Here is a 14,316-nt window from a genome sequence, read left to right as displayed (position 1 = left end):
AAAGCAGTGGTAATCAAGTGGCGCTACATCTTTGACTGGATATTATGTTGAATAAGAAATGTCGAAAATAATTGATGAGCGTGAGATTAGGCGACTATCTAAGCATGAAAGTTGAATTTGACTGACCCAAAGAAGTTTTGACAGGAGTCGGCGAATATTTCGTGCAGACACCGGGGTGGAAGTATTAGATTATTTTCCTCATTTCTTCATATTCATATCAATACACCGTGGCGCAATACGCCAAAGTCATCTTCGGGATGATTTGACAATTTCCTCTGCTGTCAAGAACAAACATCTATTGTCTCGTACCTTGATGTAGCAACCCCTTCCTCTGGCGCCATGGTTGGGGCTGTAGTGCCAGTCTTCATCCCTGTATAAAGAAAACTGCATAAAGAAAACTTATGCTGAAAACTTATGCTGAAAAATTGTCAACGTTGACCCTGACTTATTTCGGTTGCAGAGGTCATTTCATGCCTGAACGGCAATACCATGTTAGGCAACAGAGGTCAGGGTCTGACATGGTTGCTGCCTCATCAAATGTCGATCATCCTAATGGCAAATATTTTGAAATTTATTGAAAGTTTTCGGTATCTCCTGTGCGAGGTACTCTACGTGAGGTAAACGTTTGCTGGATTTATTTGCTGTGAACTTATCTAAATTTACATTCAACAGAAAACTGCTAAATCAGACAAAATAATGAAGGAATAAGAACAGCAAATGAAACGAATTTTACATGATGAAAAATACCATTCCAGTTACTAATAGGGATGTGAAGTCCTCATTGACAAGACTGTGACCAAACGGTCCCCACAACACTTGGAATATCTAAAAAAAAAGCACAATCTTTTGACAAACTTTTACATAACCAATACACTTGCCGTGAGATAGAGCTTACTCACCTTGACACAGAACGTCTGTTTTTGCAGTGCCACTATGCCGAACAATGCAAAGACATATAGTAAAACAAGTAGGCCTATTACTATAGTTTTTTCGGAATTGCTGAATTGCTCTGTCGGTGACGAATTTCTTGTCCTGAAATGTATAAAAATATGGCACATCCTTTAGGTTTTAAAGTGTCCATACTTTATCTTTTACAAATTGTTTTATATTTTATTCGTTATATTGCTAGCTGTGGTCTATGAAAGCATTCCGGACACTGTTGCTACTGGTCCCACCACAACATGGATGTATGGCAATGTAGGTCCCGATCTCTCCTTCTCGCGAGATCTTGTTGTTATCGAGAAGGAGCTTGGACAAGGTGCTTTCGGCAAAGTCCTTCTTGGTACGGCTCTTGGGATCGAGGAAGCTGGCAAACGGACCAAAGTTGCCATCAAAACCCTCAAAGGTAAAGAGAATAATCAGATCAGATTCTGTGGTGAAAATAATGTACCCTTCAAGTTTATGAATTTATTTCTAAATTGGTTGTTCTGGTAATGAATCATGAAAAGACTGGTAGTGGTCAACTACGTTTCAGTAAACTTTAAAATTGTCATATTTTGATCGGACAGGTGACCTAATGCCGCCTTATTCTTGTTATTTGAATTTCAAGAGATTCTCTCTCAGGAACTGCCATAATAGGACCAATAATTATGTCATACAGTCAGTCACTCAAGTGACATATTGTGGTGCAACATTTTTTACTGTGATGCAAAACCAGAAACTTTTCGTTTTTTTCTATACTTGTATACGGTGCTGACAGACAGGCCAAGATGGAGTTGCTGTCTGAGTTAAAGTTAATGAAGACAGTTGGTTCTCATCCAAACGTTGTCAAGCTACAACGACATTGCTCTGAACCAGGTTACAGATGAAACTTCACACAAGTCTATGGGGCTATCCAAAAGTTCTTAACGCAAAAAATGCTGACTTTTCAGACACCTCTTCCCCAAGTTGGCATGGCATACAAAGTGCTTCCTTCCCTGTACGTATACCCATTTCACATTGCCCAAAGGCGTAACTAAGAACGAGGGACATACGGGGTCATGATCTGATAATAGTTTGCCTTTAACACTATTTTAATTGTGACTGAGCTCATTGTGTACAAATTGGGAAAACTAGCCCCACCCCACAAAATGAACCCCACTTATGCCAGTAGTTTCTCTTTGTCTCGTCAGACCACCAGCAGCTGTAATGGTGAAATCGAAATGGTAAGGATGAGAGGTTATTTCATAACAATCATCGATGTAAACAAGCTGGTCCCAGTGTTGATAACGAGCAGATACTGTTCTACCTCAAGTTCAATTTACTAAGAGCTAATAACTGCTCCCTTTCCATAAGCAATGCCTTGGGCCCTTCCCATCCTGTGCGCAAGGTGGAGGCTTATGCCCCTCTAAGTAATGATTATTAAGTACCTCACAGATGACCCCGCAGCACTACTATCTGAAAACACTACAGAATATCTACTGAAAACAAAGACCTAAGCCCTCCAATTTCCATACCAACCTCTTTAAACATTCCAAACTTGAGGTAACAGTAACAGCTCAAGCTACAGACAATCATCAAATCACGAGACTTGACAAGCAGATCCCGTTTACATCATCGTCGAATACCTTGCCAAGGGTGACTTCAAGAAGGTGCTGTTAGGGTACCGAGACAAAGACCCAGGTGCGGGTTACTCTAACATAACTGGCCTGAGCAAATCTCTGTCTCAGACCTTGGTCAAATTTGCCAGGGATGTAGCAAGCGGAATGGCCTTCTTGTCATCACAACAGGTAAAGCGTTGACAGAACGGTTGTTTATGTAAAGTTTTTGAACTGAATCATCATCGGTTCTTTGTGTAAGTGCACACTGACTATTAACCCCGGCTGTGCAGATTTCTTTCATATTTGATTTTTTTTTTCAGTAGAAAGATTTTTATTTTCACAATTCTAACATCAACCCTCTAAAATCAAATCACTGGGGTGTAGTCCTATCGCCTGTTCAGGGTCTGACATGGTTGCTGCCTCATCAAATGTCGATCATCCTAATGGCAAATATTTTGAAATTTATTGAAAGTTTTCGGTATCTCCTGTGCGAGGTACTCTACGTGAGGTAAACGTTTGCTGGATTTATTTGCTGTGAACTTATCTAACTTTACATTCAACAGAAAACTGCTAAATCAGACAAAATAATGAAGGAACAAGAACAGCGAATGAAACAAATTTTACATGATGAAAAATACCATTCCAGTTACTAATAGGGATGTGAAGTCCTCATTGACAAGACTGTGACCAAACGGTCCCCACAACACTTGGAATATCTAAAAAAAGCACAATCTTTTGACAAGCTTTTACATAACCAATACACTTGCCGTGAGATAGAGCTTACTCACCTTGACACAGAACGTCTGTTTTTGCAGTGCCACTATGCCGAACAATGCAAAGACATATAGTAAAACAAGTAGGCCTATTACTATAGTTTTTTCGGAATTGCTGAATTGCTCTGTCGGTGACGAATTTCTTGTCCTGAAATGTATAAAAATATGGCACATCCTTTAGGTTTTAAAGTGTCCATACTTTATCTTTTACAAATTGTTTTATATTTTATTCGTTATATTGCTAGCTGTGGTCTATGAAAGCATTCCGGACACTGTTGCTACTGGTCCCACCACAACATGGATGTATGGCAATGTAGGTCCTGATCTCTCGTTCTCGCGAGATCTCGTTGTTATCGAGAAGGAGCTTGGACAAGGTGCTTTCGGCAAAGTCCTTCTTGGTACGGCTCTTGGGATCGAGGAAGCTGGCAAACGGACCAAAGTTGCCATCAAAACATTTTTCAGTAGAAAGATTTTTATTTTCACAATTCTAACATCAACCCTCTAAAATCAAATCACTGGGGTGTAGTCCTATCGCCTGTTCCCAGAGGCAAACGACTCTCTAATGTTTCGCATTGTAAAGCATGTTTACTTTAGATTTATCGTTGTTGGACAAGTGAGATTTTTAGTGAGATATTTGGATGATATTTAGTGATATATATTTGGATGGCACTGAGGTCTCTTTTCTCTGACATTTATTTTAGTGTGTGCATCATGACCTGGCTGCCCGTAACGTGCTGGTGAGCGATGACTTGGTCTGTAAAGTTTCTGACTTTGGACTAGCTCGTGACGTCATGAACACTCGCATCTACCAACGAGAGTCACAGGTACCTATATACAAGATCACACTTTTCTGTTTTATGCTTGACTTTCATTTCTTTATTAGAAACTTTAATAGCTACAGAGATCTTGTCGATTTTAATAATGCTTCACTTCAGTGGAAGTTTTTTCTCCTGAAAAATACGACTGGATTAAATGAAATCCTAGAGGATAAATAATTTTCACGTTCAATTTTAGGGCACACTCCCTATGCGATGGATGGCACTGGAATCTCTACTCGATGACGTGTACACAACAGAGAGTGACGTGTGGTCTTTTGGAGTTTTGCTGTGGGAGATCGTAACACTTGGTGAGTGACAGGATTTCTTTCAGGCCTCCAGCTTTCTAAGGAAAGACATTCATTAACATGTACAAATTATGTTGTCATAATAGAATGATGTAGCACATCACTGTTAAAAGATTGACGTTAATGGTGTTAAGTTATCAAACTTGAATAATGATTCCTATTTTTACAGGTGCCAGGCCGTATCCGATGATGAAAGCCAAGACGATGGTGAGCCAGTTGCAACAGGGTTATCGTATGCCGAGGCCCCAGCACTGCAAGAAAGAGCTGTAAGTATTCGAAAGACGTTAGCATATGAAGAGGTATTACGGAGAGATTCCGACTTTTTTTAACATGAATAGAATATGTCAATCAGCAAGAGTTGATCTGCCAAAATGTTGCACCCGAAGTGACATATGAAGCAAGATATGAGACGAAGACAACCCCCTGCTTTGCGTTGGTCATTGTCTCACTGGAATCTGAGGAATCCTTTTAGACATCACAGGGTTGGATAAATTGAGTTTTAGTAATAGATGAATTTTCTGAAAGCACACAAGTAGGACTACAGCGGAGGAAGGGACCAAACACATAGATTATATTTTCATTTTTTTTATTTTACTTCTTTTGGCGGGGAAGGGTTGTTAATGTCTTTCTGGGGATTGAGTTGGATTGGGGATTAACTTTGTAGTTAACCACACTGGAGAATTTAATAAGGACTGTGGCTTGTAAGAGTTTCCAAAATATTACAAGTGGCAGTACATGTCCAGCGAAGTAAAACTTGCCCTCTGTTTGTTGCCATTCTCAGCTCTTTTGTTTCTCAAAAAAACCCTGTAATTTTCTGTTCTTATTTGGTCATACACTACATGTACATGTACAATACACCAATATTAATCGGCACTGAAGTGCATGTATAAAGAAAAATTAACATTTGGAATGCATTTACAATGTACATGTAACTAAGATGCCATGGGGGTTATGAGAAATGAAGCAACAATGAAACGGTGGTGTGCCAGTGGGCCATGTACAATGTGCATGGTGAGCTAGGAGCAATAATGGGTGAACCAAGGATGCAACCGCAAGCATGGAGTTCAACTAAAAATGGTTACTTATGAAAACCAAACCGGGGGGTTTACAAATTCAAAAAAATTGAACATTCAAAAATTAAACTCAGCAGTCGAGCTGCATAAATGAGAACACATACCGGGTACATGTACAAGTGACAAACGAAGACGAAACCAGACATACATGTAAGTGTTACTTAGCACGGCTTTCCCTCCCAAACCCCAAATATAGAGAAGGTGGTGGACATACCGGCCGGTGGTGACTTGGTTGGAGGCGTCAATTTGGTTGCTGGTGTTGTCGTGGGCTCAACGTAGCCTAAAAATGAGACAATCACACGGGGGAAGGAGAAAAAAAAAACAAAAGAGAGACGGAAGCGAGGCACGTGATTATTCAAAAATCAAAGCATGCAGGGGGAGAGCTTATGGGTGATTGGAAGAGGTGAGTACCACATTGTTGGGAGACAGAGTAACAACGCAACAGTCTGGTTACAAATCGGGTACCAGTAGGTGAGGATTTGATCGACTCCACGAAATGTCAACCTGAAGGTCAAATTTGAAACCTTGTAGCATTGCATTTTCTCCTCATTTAGACACTCTGGATTCCAACTGTCGCCAAAAGGTCGAATATTGACAATCTCAGGCGACAATGTACAGACCCCCAATATGGACGAGAAACTACCGATATTTATGTCGTACTGGTCAGTGTACAGGTGCAGGTGGTGTTGGGAAAGCAAATGAAAAGACCTTTTCCTGCTGTGCAGAGCAACGCTGTGAAGTTTTGCACGGGCACTGCAAACTCACAAAAGCCAAGGTGATTTTTAATACCGTAAGTTTGATCACCAAGGGCCCCAACGCGATCTACACGTAAACATATGTACAATGTACATGTACAGTTTGTACATTGTACATCAAGCACAGTCTCATGTACATGTACTGATGAACAATTGCATTTACTGTACATGCACCAGTGCTATACTCCAGAAACGTGATCTATTTTTTCCCAATACACACACAGGTAAACATACGGGTACCAGCAGGGTACCAGATGTATACATGTACTGTACATTTCCAGCCTACAGTTATACCAACCACATACGGCACATGTACATGTACATGTATGTTACCAGTACATGTACATTATACACTGCATGAACCGACAGCAAAACTACATGTACACTGTACATGTGCAGTACTGTCCATGACTTGTACAATATCACACATGTACATGTATGTACCGTTACCCTGGCACATGCACATGTACATTTCATGGACTCAGTAACCTGATATTTTCTGGTTTTTTTGGGGGGGAGGGTTTTGTTGATCAATTACAGCACTAGAGAACAATAATCAACTACTAGGATTACATGTACATGTATATGTACAAGTAATCAACAATTTATACCAGTACATGTACATGAATACCGGTACATGTGAGAACAGTAAGAAGGATGCATGATTTATAGACATAGCATCTACATGTATAATTTATTATAAAGACGTATATACCCATGATCTACCATACTCCACAATGATAAGATCTAGACGCTGTACATGTAACATATCAATACATGTATGTGTTACTACATGTATAACATGGTACATTGTACATACATACTGTACAGTGCATTTATGTAATGAGAAAGCTGGCCAACATGTCCAAAGTCCTTCCTTGTCAACCTGATTATACAAACATGTAGGGGTACCATGGAACAATAAAAAATGTGTCCTGCAGATAAGGGCTGAACTTACATAAAAATAGAAACAAAATAGGCCTACATGTACAATTAATCTCTCCACTTCTTCAGCTTTCAGCATGTCAGACTTCACAAAGTCTTGGTGTACATTGAAAGTACATGCATGAGTATTTATAATACATATGTACATGTACATGTTCTTCTTGGAAATTGAGGGCGATTACATGTAGGATTAAATTACCGGTTTATGTACCTATCATCTGATACAGGTACATCCACTTACAAAATGCTCTACCTCAGTTGATGTACATGTATACATACATGTAAATGAAATGGCGCGCATAATGTGCATGGTTGCATACATGTATTTTCAAAGCCTAATGGCTCCCTGGTTTACCAACAAACCAGTGAGGTGACTGCTGTTGTGGCTATGATTTGAATGGGCATGCTGCACTATATACAAGTACAAACAGGCTTTGTTCTTCTCTCTGTGTGGGGTTGTCAAGTGACAAAAGGTCATGGCTAAACACAGAACATACATGTGCTGTATGTACCTGGTACCCTAACCGCACTGCAGACAGCTTCAAGTACACACCCCTGCTAGGGTAACCCAAGGACTGGTACACATTGTTTTTATCAGTTGAAGAGCATCTAGGGAATGCACTGAATCACCTTGGGTCTGTCAAGGGAAAACCCCAGACCAGTCATTATGACTAATTATAGATGTGTCAGTGGGTGGGTGCAGATGAATCAGCCACTGCAGGTGCTGGGGGTAACTGTCCGAAATGGAGGTTCATGTACATCATGTCTGTCATGTCTGTCCGCACTGAACACAGGAGTATGGTAAACTACTGGTACCAGGGTATTCATGATTTGATGGTGTGCTTTGAAGGCCACAAAATGTCCCCGAAATCCAATTTTCATCAATGCGTATAATCCTGTAAAGCTGGATGGTACATGTAAAGTACATGTACATATACCGGTACATGTAACCGTACACGTTCATGATCATGCACATGTATGGTACCGGTGAGTATATCCGCGTCTACCGGCGTGTACTGTACATGCATCTACATAATTAGTTGGTAGAAAAAAGGAATTCCTGATATTTTCGTTTTTGCTGTGTACTGTATAGACTGTACACATGTATGTGCCAAGCAAAATGAAGGGTTTTTCCAAACCGTTGTACAGTCCTGCATCACTCCCATGAAGTCATGTACATACATGTACATGTAAACTGATGGATAAGAATGAACATGTAATCAACTGATTACTAGCAAACGTTGTGTGGGCGTTTCCATGCATCAGCTTTATATCAGGAAGTTATACAGCAAGGGGAAGCTGTGTCCACCAATGACTCACTCTTTCAATTGTCTGAAGAGAGGGAACTCTTTTGGATTACAGGCATGAGTGCACACCGAGGCTATCTCACAAAAACAGCGACATTCCTGACAGATTAGTACATGTATATGTACATGTACCATAGATTATCCAAGCCCTTTTATAAATTACACAGCTATTAAGTATATGTACGGTATATTAAAAAAGTGAAGATATATTTTTCAAATTCCATTTTATGAGATTGGCCTACATTCTTTCCAGAGTTTGTTTGATCGAGGCATAAATCCCGTTTGTTCCTATGAGATCTATATTTAGAAGCACTGTTTTGTTTTTGGAAACCAATCATTTTTAAAGATACTGTACAATTTTGCCAAGTCAGTGTTTATGAGAAATATGTTTTGAAGTTTAACTCTGAATTGAATTTTTGTGTGGTTTGTTTTCATGAGAATTGATCAAAGTTGTTAATATACAATGGACTACATCTCTTTGAAAATTAAAAACTTGGAAAAAACAACTTGGAAAAACAAATTTGATCAAAAAGATACTCGTTTCCTAAAATCGTAACGATGATTCTTAAGAACGAACGAGCAAAGATACATAGCAGTACTTTATAAAACACATCTTATGAAAACAATCCTGAAAAATATGAGTACATATACATGTGTACTCCCAAAAAACAAACAAACAAACAATACAAACAAACACACAATTTTCAAAACAATATACCGGTCCTTCGTAAAAACGCATTTCAAAAATACACATGTACCGGTACTTTACTTTTTGAAACTTCACAAAATACCTGTAACGATATACATGTACCTTTTTGAATTTTGCTGGCATGACAGGACTTTCGCAGCCAACAGTTTCAACTTTCAAGCAACACTAAGGGATTTATATCTGATATGTTGTGGACTTCATTCCTTTTATTGTTAACTTTTTATGCGCATGGTACAAGTGTAAAAGTCCATGGGCACGTTTACCCCAGTTCACCCTACAGTGTACCAGGGCGTACATGTACGTCCATGTACAAAACTCTTAGGACCAACAGGTTGTTTCTGTCAAATTGGCAGGACCTACCGGTACATGTACATGTAATAAGAGGGGCAGAGCAAGTCCCCCTCATACATGTAGCTCAGCTAATCCCCGGAGCAGAAATTCCACTGGCGATAAGATTGCTAGTGTCAGATGTGGATGTCATCTTATCATGTTGGCTTCAGGATGTTTATTGTACAGTAGTGACCTTTCCCACTTGTTCCATATTTACCTAGTCATTCCATCCAGGAAGTTCACCTTCAGTCATACCACTGGCATTCTGAGAATGCCAGGCAATTATCACACATCTCTAAACATTTCTGACTAGCTGAGGAACCACAGGTGTACTGTAGCTGACCTCTCACTTCTGAGGCTGATCTTCACAGATGAACGAATTTTATAGGTACAGTGTACCTATGTAATATTGCATGAATGGATAGGTTTTCCTCAGAACCTGTGCATGGGTACCGAACATGTACAAAAGGCTCTACAGCAACCTTGAATGTACACTTACTGTAAACATGTACATGAAGGGTCTGTGTACACCAGTTGGTTTAAATGTAGACATGTACATGTACGTGCTTATTGCATATGTCCATGTATTGTACATGTACATGTACAGTAGTTTGTAAATTATATACATTGTACATGCTTGCTTGCAATTGACAGTAAACCTGGCAATGGGAAATTCTCTTCAAACTTTTTCTCTACCCAGGGAAACCACTCTCACTGTGCAAAGCATGAGAATCTTTGCCCAGAGTATTGCTTGGAATTTCGAGCACATTAGCCAAAACTTTGGAATAACTTTTAGCACTTGTAAGCACCTTTGTCGTGAGCAAAATCGGAGAAAAGGCAAATGAAATTTGGCACAGCAAGTGGCAGTGTGCTTAATGGAGGAAATGTTAAGCAACGGAGAGCGTGGGACGTACCGGTCGTCGGCATCTGGGTTGTGGTTTCATCGGGGATGACTGTGAGAAGTTAAAGTGATATCTTTTCTTAAGAAGGAGGATATTTAATCACATGCAACTGGTTATTTGTGTGAAATCTTCATGTACAACTGCAGCCAAATCAAGGACTGTCTAACCACGTATATACCTCTATGTACGTTTAAGTACACACATGTACAAGTATGTACAGTACAAAGTTTACAGTTTTGTCTACACTTGTACATGAACACGCACTGTTTGCAGCTACCTGTCACTGTACAGTACTCCTAGGGCTTCCTGTACTTACATGTACATGTACATGTACACATTGAACACGTATGTTACACTGGAGATCAAAATAAATCTCATCTACATTTCAGAAAAATTCTACTTGTTTAAATGACAACCTTAAATTCTATATAGGGACTGGGGCTCCATGTACATTGTCACACAACACACTGAAGTTGCTCTACCTCACCTACATGTACATGTACAGTTGTACATCCATGATCCATGTGTCATACGTTCTAACAAGTCTATGTACAGAGACTTGTGTACGTGTACATGTTCTTATGAGCACAGGTTGAGTCAGGTTGTCATACGGTAGTTGTCCATTCCTCACCTTCCATCTCTGTGGTCCCGGGTTCGATTCCCGGCTCGGTTCACATGTGGATTGGGTATTCAGTCCCTACCTGACTCTGTGGGTTTTACCCAGAATATTCCTCTGGGATTTTCCTCCCACCTCTAAAACTGTAACTGCTTCTCATTGTCTCCTCTCTGCAGGTTTCTTCAGGGTTGCAAGCGCAGTGCCTACGGTGCTTTTGAGGAATCCTTGATTTCATTACCCGAAGTAATGATAACACGTACAAATATTGAGACTGCCACAACATAACTTCGGTGTTTGACAAAAGGGTCATCTAATATTTCACAGGTTAATTTGATTTTAAATTGTGAATGCAAAAGAAAGAAAAACCTTACTTAAATTAGAAGGGTCTGGGAAAACACAGAAATTACTTACCTAGGCATACTTCATCAGTAAAAGTCGCTGTTCCTGTCCCTACTGTGTTTGTAGCATTGCAACTGATGACCGTACAGCCATCTACTGGAATGAATGGATGAGATCCTTGGCTGTTCGTGAATTCCTTCACAACCTGAGTACCGTTCAGGATGATCTTATGATTGGTAGCCAGTGGGTTGGCATCCGATGAGCAAGTTATCACTTCATTGGTATACCCAACTGACACGACTGGTACATCTGCAGGACAAAGCAATACACACACAGAAATACAGTTGGAGTGGCAACACAGTGAACATTTTGATTACACATAAAGGGAAAACTGACACATACCAAATATTATACACAAAATGTCAACACAGATAAAACAAAAGCCATGATTTAAAGATACACACAGTTTAATATTAGTAACAAAGAACTGTTAATATGACATTCCACTAACAAGTAAAATTTTAAGTCCTAATCCTTGGTTATTGATTGATTTCATTCCTGATAATACAAGTTCTTGAAGTTGCATGATGTATTCCAGGTGATTTTCAAGATTTTTCATTTTCAAAATTCTTCAGAAGTTTGTAACTTCATTTACTGTACATTTACACCCATGCGAATGACTGTCTGGTGGCTACTCTAATAAACAGACAACATCTACAGACGCCCTAGTATTTCAGCCAGGCCTGCCGGCGCTGCCACCTTGTAAAGAGAGCCCAGATTGTGCTATGGTAATCTGCTCACGCTGAATGCCACAAACTGTGATATAATCTTTCAAAACAATGACAGATTTCCTCCTCGATTGACAACTGAAAAAAAAGCTGCCAATTCCCAGCAGCCCGGTCTTTTGTTCCGAGTATGGTCTTTTGTTACAAGGCCAAACTCCTTTGTCTGAAATCTTTCGGGCAGCCCAGCTTTGCGTATAAAGCCAAAGTCTCCGGTACCGGGTACCCCAGCACGAGGTGGATAACAAGGTCATCTGTAAAGTCTGAAGGACCTCTCATTAACAAGGTTCAACTGGACTTGTTTGCACATGTAGTTTTACCACAAAGTCAATCAACATTCTCCCCACTACCTCCGCACTGTGCACACTAACAACGGCTTCTGCTATTGGAAGTTTTCCACAGTTCAAATCAATAAAAAACGCACAGTTTAACCAACTTGCCAATGTTTACCACAACAGTTACATGTACGTAAACAACAATCTTCAGTTTCACATCAAAAGAAACAGCCAAATACGCACATGCAGGGGGGAGGAAATTAAATGGACATGAAGGTGGGGGAAAAGGTCTTCACAAGACTTTCGCAGAATGCGGCTACAAATTACAAGCAAATGGATGATACATGTACGTACATTGTACATTGAGAGTGAGTGATGCTTTCTGTGCTGGGGCAACCACCTGTCCTGTTGTTCTGCATTCTAGGATGGCTTCATTGTCTTGCCTTGTCGGTGTAAACGTCAGTGTGCCTGACGTGTCATTTGTACCATCTCCATTGTCAGTAGGTGCATCTTCCCTGACACCTGTTGTTATTTGGACATTATTTTTGTACCATTCCAAGTTGACAGCAGGTCTGAAGCCCCTGGCTGTGCATCTCAGCACACTTTCCACCGTTGCTCTCAAGATGACTGGATTGCCCGATGAGTCTCCATCAATTGTGACTGCATCGACACTTCCTCTAACTATACAGAGAAATAAAATATGAAAGCTGTCACAACATTATAGAAACACGAGGTAAAGGACACATGCATATTTTGATAGATAACGTGTAGTGGTGGTAGTAAACCAAAAAACAATAAAAGAATCGTCATTCTGAAAAACATTTCATTGATGAAACTTAATGATACTTAATGAAATATGATGTACAGTACATGTTTATACGGTACGTGTACGTATGTTTTAGCCAGTGCTACCGCATTTGCCAAGTTTTGATTGAGTCTTCACCTACTTTCAACTTTGAGTGTTGCAGCCTGTTTGTTTGGTGTTATTTCACATTCATATGTTCCCTCATCTGAGATTTGTGCGTTGGTTATTTGCAGATCCAGCAGGGTCGTTGGCGTTGATGACGATGTGATGACATCAAAGTTATCATATTTAGTATTCGATCCAAAGACACCCCCCTCATTGGCAAATACAACTCCTTCACTCCACTGGGTGATTCCCGGCCCTGTGTAGTCAGGGTTTCTGCAGTACAGTGTCGCAGAGGCTCCACGCAAGACAGTCGTGTCTTGAGGTCCAGTAAATACAGCAACTGCTGCTGAGAGGAAATGGGAGGAGAAATTACCTGCAGAAATGTGGGTACCATCATGGTACTATTTAAAGAGTCCAGGTAACAATGAAATCCCGACACAGAATCTCAAGTGTGCGTATTTTAATTTCCCTATAGATCAATTCTATAATCAAAACAAATCCAACAAAAGCAGTTTGAGAAAACACATCTGATCTCATGAATGTTTTACCAAGCATTTGTGCTCTGCATTCATAGGGCCTTGTTACATGTACAAATACATGGTAATGCATAGTAAATGTACAGTTTTGTACTTACCAAACGGAATAGAGGCGAAAACTATTGTACACAAAATTAGTCCCAAGCGACCACCTCTACATTCCTCCATCGTACCAACTTCCACTTAATCCAATTTCAAAGAGTGGCAGATAATGGTTTTTAGGAATTTTCAGCCAATCCAAAGTGAAGAATTAGAGAAAGAGCCCACTGTTCCACAAATCACTACGTCTGATGCCAGATTGTCACCAGTAGTGTCCCATTTATTTATGCACTGTCTCCAAATAACAAGTTCTGGTTTGCCACGCTGGTGTCATCAGGTTGAATTTGTAATCAAAATTATTCTGAAATGAAAAACAAAGAACA

The 14,316-nt window shown here is 40.0% G+C and overlaps 3 protein-coding genes across 12 annotated transcripts in view; 1 reads left to right on the top strand and 2 right to left on the bottom strand.

Annotated features, from left to right (window-relative positions):
• Positions 1–2,521, bottom strand: part of LOC147797900 (uncharacterized) — a 43,782-nt gene extending 41,261 nt beyond the window's left edge. The window contains exons 1-4 of one of the 2 annotated variants that reach the window (XM_087142086.1): positions 1,687–2,521; positions 1,176–1,345; positions 900–1,032; positions 310–370 (exon numbers count right to left, since the gene is read on the bottom strand). In XM_087142086.1, coding sequence (XP_086998212.1) covers positions 310–370; positions 900–1,032; positions 1,176–1,331 — 350 coding nt within the window. In that variant the 5' untranslated portion in view covers positions 1,332–1,345; positions 1,687–2,521. Of the gene's footprint in view, positions 1–309; positions 385–899; positions 1,346–1,686 lie in introns of those variants that run through there. The other variant, XM_087142085.1, reaches the window with a different exon arrangement.
• The window catches only part of LOC110989205 (cell adhesion molecule 3-like), a 161,793-nt gene that overhangs the window by 142,462 nt on the left and 5,015 nt on the right, over positions 1–14,316 (bottom strand). For 4 of the 9 annotated variants that reach the window (XM_087142071.1, XM_087142068.1, XM_087142074.1 and 1 more), the window contains exons 2-6: positions 13,993–14,294; positions 13,396–13,704; positions 12,803–13,129; positions 11,464–11,700; positions 10,449–10,487 (exon numbers count right to left, since the gene is read on the bottom strand). In XM_087142071.1, coding sequence (XP_086998197.1) covers positions 10,449–10,487; positions 11,464–11,700; positions 12,803–13,129; positions 13,396–13,704; positions 13,993–14,062 — 982 coding nt within the window. In that variant the 5' untranslated portion in view covers positions 14,063–14,294. Of the gene's footprint in view, positions 1–5,702; positions 5,769–10,448; positions 10,488–11,463; positions 11,701–12,802; positions 13,130–13,395; positions 13,705–13,992; positions 14,295–14,316 lie in introns of all 9 variants that reach the window. The other 5 variants (XM_087142077.1, XM_087142080.1, XM_087142069.1 and 2 more) reach the window with 4 other exon arrangements.
• LOC110989204 (tyrosine kinase receptor Cad96Ca-like) lies at positions 2,070–4,777 on the top strand. Its single transcript, XM_087142438.1, has 5 exons — positions 2,070–2,124; positions 2,521–2,708; positions 3,994–4,116; positions 4,307–4,418; positions 4,585–4,777. Exons 1-5 carry the CDS (start codon positions 2,070–2,072, stop codon positions 4,683–4,685), a joined length of 579 nt encoding a protein of 192 aa, XP_086998564.1. The 3' UTR covers positions 4,686–4,777.

This window comes from Acanthaster planci, linkage group LG10, assembly GCF_054643075.1.
Source record: "Acanthaster planci isolate LZ-2023a linkage group LG10, COTS_SCS, whole genome shotgun sequence".
Taxonomy (NCBI): Eukaryota; Metazoa; Echinodermata; class Asteroidea; order Valvatida; family Acanthasteridae; genus Acanthaster; species Acanthaster planci.
This window is presented reverse-complemented; position numbering and strand designations above follow the sequence as displayed.